Consider the following 8,707-nt stretch of genomic DNA (forward strand, 5'->3'; position numbering starts at 1 on the left):
TACTTTAATAGGATTAATGTGATTTTAACTAGATTTAAGGATAATAAATCAAGTCCTCTAATAAGGAGGCCCACCAAAAAGTCTGAAACTGCTCATTTTTTCCCTTCTAAATGACAAGGATGATTATTTAATTTAAATTTAAATAGTTTGTATTTAGTTTATCCCTAATATTTAGAGACTATATTAATAGTTACATTTTAGTTTAAGGTTTGAATTCTTTTAAATCGTAGTTATTAGGAGATAAGTATTTAGTTTACATATTAGATAATTATTAGGTTCAAATTCAAACTTTCATGTAACTCTATAAATATATACAATTTAAAATAATTCAAACCTTGAACTAAAAGATAACTACTAGAGTTACATGAGGAGTTTGAATTTGAACCTAATATTTATCTAACATATTAGATAAGTAGACCAATAATTCCTCTTTCTCCACACTTTTATTGCTTCAACAAGCAACACTCCATTTATCCCTAGACAATGCACCTCTATTCATCCCCAAGCAATGCTCCTCCAACAATTCTCCCGTGCCCTCCTTTTTCTCTACACTCATGTGCCTTCTCCTCACCCATGCGCCCTCTTCTGCCACTTGACGATCATTGTCTCTACGCCTAAGCGCCTCCCCTCTTATCCTTCCTAATGATTGTTGTCTCAGTGCCCATGTGCCCTCTCCTCTTCTCCCTCATGACGATTGCGTCTCAACGCCCATGCGCCCTTCCCTCTCCTCTTCTCGATGTTTATCGCCGTTGCAGTCATGACCACGCCTCATCACTCATGTCGATTTCTTCTATCACGGTTCAAGATTAGATTCTCCTATTAAAGTTCCATCTTACAGGACATGATAAGGATGATTATTTAATTTAAATTTAAATAGTTTGTATTTAATTTATCCCTAATATTTAGATATTAGATTAGTAGTTATCTTTTAGTTCAAGATTTGAATTATTTTAAATCGTAGTTATTAGGAGATAAGTTTTTAGTTTAGATATTAGATACATATTAGATTTAAATATCACATTCTCAACTTGTACCATTATATTTAAAAGTCTAAATTACACTATATATTAAAGAAGGCACCCGAGTTACTGTTCTTTGAATTGTGCCCTGTTTCTTCTCTCATTCAGATCTTAGAAAATTTCATCCATATTCTCTTAGTATTGCTTTTATCATTTTGCCCTCGGTTTCTTATTTATTCAGTTGTTTTTGGTTGGGCCTTGTAGTCATTTTCGCTGCCCTACAATTACCACGTTGTTTTTTTTTCTGGTGGGAAAAAGATTGTGTGCGGCGAGATTTAGCGTAACGTCCATGTGTCAAAACACAATTGCGCACCTCCTTAAGTGCTCTCCACGTGGCACAATACAGACCGCTAGATAGACAACACCACCACATTTCACAGTTTTAATGGTCAAGAAGAGCGCGCTCACGTGAAATTGAAGCAGATGGTCCCGTGCATCTCCTATTGTGGCCAACAGCCTTATCCACGTGTCGTGCTTTAATTCGTCAGAAGAAGAAAGTGACGGGGCCCACCTCCGGTGTTGCTGACGCCTTTGTCCCCTACCCCACACTGGACGTGCATCTCCTTGCGCGTGTGTTTCACGCGCCAAGGCAACCGTTGAATTTTTAGATCTAACAGCCTGTGATAAATTCCATATTATTTTTATTATTATTATTTATTATATTTAATTACTACTTTTTAATGGATTTGTTGTCCGATTTTATCCGTTTTAAAACCATTTTTCACGAAATTCCTGATACAACTTAGATAAAAATACTATAACTAATCAAATTAAATTCAAAAAATACACTAAATAAAATAAAATCACGTCAAATTAAATTAAAAAATAAATTAAACAAAATAGGTTCATACGGGCCTATCGGCTTTTTTCCTTCGCTACCACCACAAACCCCCCCCAAAAATTATTATTATATGTTTCTTTATGCCTTTTTTTCCCTTTCGTTTCTTTCCTTTTTTAAATAATTTGCATATTAGTTATTTTGAATAGATCACGTACATGACTTAGAATCATTTATTTTTCCTAATTATTATTTATTATGTTTATTTATTTATTTATTTTTAAGTGAGTTAAAATAAAATAAAATCATACCAAATTAAATAAAAAACAAGTTCAAATAAAACTAATTAAAAACATAATAAAATAAGTTAAAATCTTTTTGGGGTGAGATGTATCTTTTTTCTTTTTTCACCTTTTTTAAAAAATAATTTATATAACTGTCACGCACTCATCTCACGTATAAAGATCTTTTTTCATTTTAATCGTGTATCGTTATTTATGTTAACTTTATATTTTATTTTTTAAAAATATTTTACTGTATACTCATTATTTCATAGTTGAGTATTATATTATTTATTTAAATCTTATCATAAAATAAATAAACAAACATCCGTGTAACAACACATATAAGATATAACTCACTAGTCTATTACTAAGGGTGTGTTCGGCAGCCTAAAAAACTTAAAAAAAGACAATTCGAGTTCTAACTTTATTTAAGTTCATGTTTTTTTAAGTTTGAATTCGAATTTGAACTCGAGTTTGGGACTAAAACTCAAGTTCAAGTTTCCCCTTCAACTCAAGTTCAGAAACTTGAACTCAAATTAATGAACAATATTTTTTTTTATTCTTAAAAATGCTATAACTTTTTTGTTTTAATCCTGATTGAAATGATTTTTTTTCTATGCGTTGACAACGAAAAGATGAATAAAACCCCACCCATATACCTTATTAAAATATTTAATCACCATTGAGTTTTTATTAAAATACTATCTAAATACAAATTCAAGTTTTGATTCACTCAAATACAAACTCAAAAAGATTCTTATCTCAAACCATAACTCAAATGTACACAAGTAAACACAAACTCAAGTTATAATTTTAAGTTAAATTATAACTTAAATTTAACTCAAGAACTACATTCAAGTCACATTTTAAAATATCAGACCCTATAGAGTGCATGGTTTAGTTGATTTCAGCCGTTGGATATGTCAATAAAAGGCAGTAGCACAAACTCAAGTTATAATTTTAAGTCAAATTATAATTTAAATTTAACTCAAAAACTACATTCAAGTCACACTCTAAAATATGAGACCCTATAGTGCGCATGGTTTAGTTGATTTCAGCCGTTGGATATGTCAATAAAAGGCAGTAGTTTATATGTATTTATTTTTAATTTTTTAACGGAGGTCTGGCGGTGCGTCTTTTCACTTTCTAGGGTTCAGTATTGGATTGGACTCTCAAACTCTCTCTCTCTTTAGTCTCCCGCTCTCTTTCTCTGTTAATCCCAAATCTAAAACCCTAACCTATTTCCACATTCTCCAGAAAATTGTTCTCGATGAACTTCCACTAGAACCCTAAATCCCCAAATTACCACTCTCTCCAAACCTCACAAATCTTCTCCTTCTTCTTCTTCGTCGCCATTATCCATAACCCTAGCGAGGAAGCTCTCTGAAACTCGGCCATGTACCTCTACAGCCTCACTCTACAGCGACCGACGGGAATAATCTCCGCCATCAACGGCAATTTCTCCGGCGGAAAGACTCAGGAGATCGTCGTCGCCAGAGGCAAGGTTCTCGATCTTCTTCGGCCCGACGAAAATGGTAAGATCCAGACTGTTCTCTCCGTCGAAATTTTCGGCGTAATCAGGTCTTTAGCTCAGTTTCGGCTCACTGGTGCTCAAAAGGATTACATTGTCGTCGGGTCCGATTCGGGTCGAATTGTAATTCTCGAGTATAACAAGGAAAAGAATGTGTTCGATAAAATTCACCAAGAAACTTTTGGAAAATCGGGGTGTCGGAGGATAGTACCGGGGCAGTATTTAGCCATTGATCCCAAGGGTAGGGCTTGTATGATTGGAGCTTGCGAGAAGCAGAAACTTGTTTATGTTTTGAATAGGGATACAGCTGCTAGGTTGACTATTTCGTCCCCCTTGGAAGCACACAAGTCACACACGATAGTTTATTCCATCTGTGGGGTTGATTGTGGTTTTGATAACCCGATATTTGCCGCGATCGAGTTGGATTACTCGGAGGCGGATCAGGACTCGACTGGTCTGGCGGCCAGTGAGGCGCAGAAGCATTTGACCTTTTACGAGCTTGACCTTGGGCTTAACCATGTGTCGAGGAAGTGGTCAGAGCAGGTCGATAATGGTGCCAATATGTTGGTCACTGTTCCTGGAGGCGGTGACGGACCGAGCGGTGTGTTGGTGTGTGCAGAGAATTTCGTGATTTATAAGAATCAGGGACACCCAGATGTTCGAGCTGTGATTCCTAGGCGTGTTGATTTACCTGCTGAGCGTGGGGTTCTGATAGTTTCGGCAGCTATGCACAAGCAGAAATCGATGTTCTTTTTTCTTTTGCAGACCGAGTATGGAGATATATTTAAAGTTACTTTAGAGCATGACAATGACCGTGTTACGGAATTGAAAATCAAGTACTTTGATACAATTCCCGTTACATCTTCTATGTGTGTTCTGAAGTCCGGTTTTCTATTTGCTGCATCTGAATTTGGGAATCACTCATTGTATCAGTTCAAGGCTATAGGGGATGATGATGATATAGAGTCTTCCTCTGCTACGTTGATGGAAACTGAAGAAGGTTTCCAGCCTGTGTTTTTCCAACCTAGGCGACTTAAGAACCTCGTAAGGATTGATCAGGTTGAGAGTTTGATGCCAATTATGGACATGAAAGTCCTTAATCTCTTTGAGGAAGAAACATCTCAAATATTTACGCTCTGCGGACGGGGTCCTCGGTCTTCTCTCAGGATATTAAGACCAGGTTTGGCAATCAGCGAGATGGCCGTGTCAGAACTTCCTGGTGTACCAAGTGCAGTATGGACTGTGAAAAAGAATATCAATGATGAGTTTGATGCATACATTGTTGTGTCATTTGCAAATGCTACTCTCGTGCTTTCAATTGGTGAGACAGTTGAAGAAGTTAATGATAGTGGGTTTCTTGATACAACCCCTTCACTTGCCGTTTCTTTGATAGGAGACGATTCTCTTATGCAAGTTCACCCAAATGGCATTAGGCATATCAGGGAAGATGGACGCATCAATGAGTGGAGAACTCCTGGGAAAAGAACGATTGTTAAAGTTGGCTCTAATAGACTTCAAGTAGTTATTGCTCTGAGTGGAGGAGAGCTTATATATTTTGAGGTTGATATGACTGGTCAACTAATGGAGGTGGAGAAACATGAGATGTCTGGAGATATTGCTTGCTTGGATATTGCCCCAGTACCCGAAGGGAGACAGAGATCTCGTTTCTTGGCTGTTGGTTCATATGACAACACAATTCGTATCTTGTCACTGGATCCTGATGACTGTATGCAGATTCTGAGCGTGCAAAGTGTTTCTTCCACTCCAGAATCTCTTCTTTTTCTCGAAGTTCAGGCATCAATTGGTGGGGAGGATGGTGCTGATCATCCTGCTAGCCTTTTCCTTAATGCTGGTTTACGAACTGGGGTTTTGTTCAGAACTGTGGTGGATATGGTGACAGGTCAACTTTCTGATTCCCGATCTCGCTTCTTGGGACTGAGAGCTCCAAAGCTGTTTTCCATCATTGTGAGAGGAAAGCGTGCAATGCTTTGTTTGTCGAGTCGGCCTTGGCTTGGCTACATTCACCAAGGACATTTTCTTTTAACACCCCTCTCCTATGAAACCCTTGAATATGCTGCCTCATTTTCATCTGATCAGTGTGCAGAAGGTGTAGTTGCTGTTGCTGGTGAAGCTTTAAGGGTTTTTACTATTGAAAGGTTGGGAGAAACGTTCAACGAAACTGTCATTCCACTAAGGTACACTCCAAGAAAGTTTGTACTTCAACCCAAGCGGAAGTTATTGGTAATTATTGAGGGTGATCAGGGAGCTTTCCCAGCAGAAGAGCGTGAAGCTGCAAAAAAGGAGTGCTTTGAGGCCTCTGGAATGGGAGAAAACGGAAATGGTAACATGGAAATGGAGAATGGTGGTGAGGATGAGGACAGGGACGATCCCCTATCTGATGAGCATTATGGTTATCCCAAGGCCGAGTCTGACAGATGGGTTTCTTGCATCAGAGTTCTTGACCCAAAGACTTCAAGTACCACTTGCCTTTTGGAGCTTCAGGATAATGAAGCTGCATTCAGTATATGTACTGTGAATTTTCATGATAAGGAGTATGGCACTCTTTTAGCAGTTGGTACAGCGAAGGGACTGCAGTTTTTTCCAAAGAGAAGTTTAACTGCAGGATTCATTCACATATACAGGTTTCTAGAGGATGGAAAATCCCTTGAACTTCTGCACAAGACACAAGTGGAAGGTGTTCCTCTTGCTTTGTGCCAATTTCAGGGGAGATTACTTGCTGGAATAGGACCGGTGCTCAGATTATATGATCTTGGGAAAAAGAGATTGCTTAGGAAATGTGAGAATAAGCTCTTCCCCAACACAATCGTATCAATTCAAACATATCGTGATCGAATTTTCGTTGGTGATATTCAGGAGGTATGCTCTAATTTTCACCACCCCCCTCCCCCCTCTTTTTTTTTTTAATTTAATTTTTTTAATTTTTTTTAATTTTTTGAATTTTATTTTTCGGGTTCTTAGGCGTGCAATTCTTGAGAGTTTTTCACTGAGAGCCAATACTTGCACGTTTCTGTTTATTTACTTTAGACTCTAACTCTCTACTTTCTCATTTCCTCCCCTATTTTTGCAGTCATTCCATTATTGCAAGTACAGGCGAGATGAGAATCAGCTGTACATATTTGCCGATGATTGTGTCCCAAGATGGCTCACTGCATCGTATCACGTGGATTTTGACACAATGGCAGGTGCAGACAAGTTTGGTAACATCTATTTTGTGCGATTACCACAGGATGTTTCAGACGAGATAGAAGAAGATCCAACTGGTGGGAGGATAAAGTGGGAGCAGGGAAAGTTGAATGGAGCTCCCAACAAGGTAGAGGAGATAGTGCAGTTCCATGTTGGCGATGTGGCCACTTGCTTGCAGAAGGCTTCTCTGATTCCAGGTGGTGGGGAGTGCATGATTTATGGGACAGTGATGGGCAGTTTGGGGGCACTGCTTGCATTCACATCCCGTGACGATGTTGACTTCTTTTCTCACTTGGAGATGCATATGAGGCAGGAGCATCCACCCTTATGTGGAAGAGATCACATGGGTTATAGATCTGCTTATTTTCCAGTCAAGGTAAAATATTTTGTTTCCTTATTTGCTGGCATGGAATGCTTAATGTGTTTATGATGTCATTGACGTTGTCCCTTTCTTCTTCTTTTTTTTTTTAATTACAAAAAGGATTTTATTCAATTAAACATTCATTTATAGCTTGTGTCTTGCATGCACTAGCACTATATATCATCTTCATTGGATTGCAGCAGTGGAAAATTTATTGTTTCGCGTAACGTGTCCCACCATGCCTTTCGTTAATGTGGCTTGAGTAGTAAATAATTTTGGTTTTTTGTGAAATTCTTGTTTTAGGTTGAAACATATGATTAATGAGCATAAGGTGACATGGAAAATGTGACATGTAACAGATTAGGATATGCAATGAAAATTGTTTGGGAGTTTGTATTTTGTAAATGAATTACGCATTGGAAATTCAAAGTATTATTTAGTTAATGTATAATTGTTTTATGCAATGATAAGATTGAGGCCCTTCGCTTTCAAGTTGAGACAATGAGTTAATTTGTAAATTTATGTGAGAGAAACTACTGTAGTAGAAAAAAATTTAAATTTTTGTGAGAGAAACACTGTCATTGAGTTGTGATTCGATAGTTCGAAACAAACGAGGCCTGAATATGTTTGACGGCTCAAAGTTCATGTTGAAGCCTAATTTGTCAGTTTTTTCATATCCAGTTTTAAGTAAGATTTTGGAGCAGTGTTGACCATTATTGGATTATTTTGCAGGATGTAATTGACGGAGATCTTTGCGAGCAATTCCCAACATTGCCCCTGGATTTGCAGAGAAAAATTGCAGATGAGTTGGATAGAACGCCTGGGGAGATTCTTAAAAAACTTGAAGAAATCCGGAACAAGATTATCTGAGAAGGATCATAAAAAGGGTACTCCTCTCTCTTTTCCGTCTCTTTAAATTATTTTCCATACCGTGCATTCTAATCATATCTTAGAGCGGGACAATTATCATTCTTCAATCTAAATTTGTCTCTGGATAAAAAATTTGATACGATCAATTGGCCAATACATGACAAGGGCAGATACATTGTCTTGTTTGTGTATGCAGTTTTTCGTAGCACTAACTGGATGGGCAGGCGTGCGTAGTGAGTTCATGTTGATCAGCGTCACACTAAAGCGGGAAAAGCATGCCAAAATTCTGCTTTCATTTTAAGAAGGGAGATGTTTTTTTTATTAAGGATACAGAGAAGGATGACCTTATTGAGAGTATCCAAAGTTATATTGAGAAATCTGATATTCCATCCTCGCACTTTGTAGGCTTCATTTGTATTGTTGTAATTAGTGTAATAGATTTTGCTTCGTCTTTCCAACCTTCCGTGGAATAGATTTAGTGATACTAATTAGATTGAATCTACATCTGGGTTCGAACCACCTCATGGCACCTATATATGAAAACTGTCAGAGTTTTCTTGCCTTCTAAAGTTTGATGGGTTTAGTGGAAGGTTCTAGTTTTAAATCTGGGCTCACAATATAAGCTCGGGAGATTTCTGGATATTAAAAGGGAAATTTTTT

At 37.6% G+C, this 8,707-nt stretch overlaps 1 protein-coding gene across 1 annotated transcript; it reads left to right on the forward strand.

The window, feature by feature from the left end:
- Positions 1-3,210: 3,210 nt before the first annotated feature.
- Positions 3,211-8,616, forward strand: LOC21384314 (spliceosome-associated protein 130 A). The gene is made up of 4 exons (XM_010108707.2): positions 3,211-6,489; positions 6,701-7,192; positions 7,910-8,064; positions 8,244-8,616. Exons 1-3 carry the CDS (start codon positions 3,478-3,480, stop codon positions 8,045-8,047), a joined length of 3,642 nt encoding a protein of 1,213 aa, XP_010107009.1. The 5' UTR covers positions 3,211-3,477; the 3' UTR covers positions 8,048-8,064; positions 8,244-8,616.
- Positions 8,617-8,707: the final 91 nt, after the last annotated feature.

This window comes from Morus notabilis, unplaced genomic scaffold (genome assembly GCF_000414095.1).
Source record: "Morus notabilis unplaced genomic scaffold, ASM41409v2 Scaffold10503, whole genome shotgun sequence".
Lineage (NCBI taxonomy): Eukaryota > Viridiplantae > Streptophyta > Magnoliopsida > Rosales > Moraceae > Morus > Morus notabilis.

What these genes read in the sequence shown, in the direction of transcription:
- LOC21384314 (XM_010108707.2), top strand. Translation starts at nt 3,478, where the DNA reads ATGTACCTCTACAGCCTCACTCTACAGCGACCGACGGGAATAATCTCC. An exon ending in TCGTTGGTGATATTCAGGAG is followed by an intron (nt 6,490 to 6,700) that starts GTATGCTCTAAT and finishes CTATTTTTGCAG; the next exon opens with TCATTCCATTATTGCAAGTA. An exon ending in CTGCTTATTTTCCAGTCAAG is followed by an intron (nt 7,193 to 7,909) that starts GTAAAATATTTT and finishes ATTATTTTGCAG; the next exon opens with GATGTAATTGACGGAGATCT.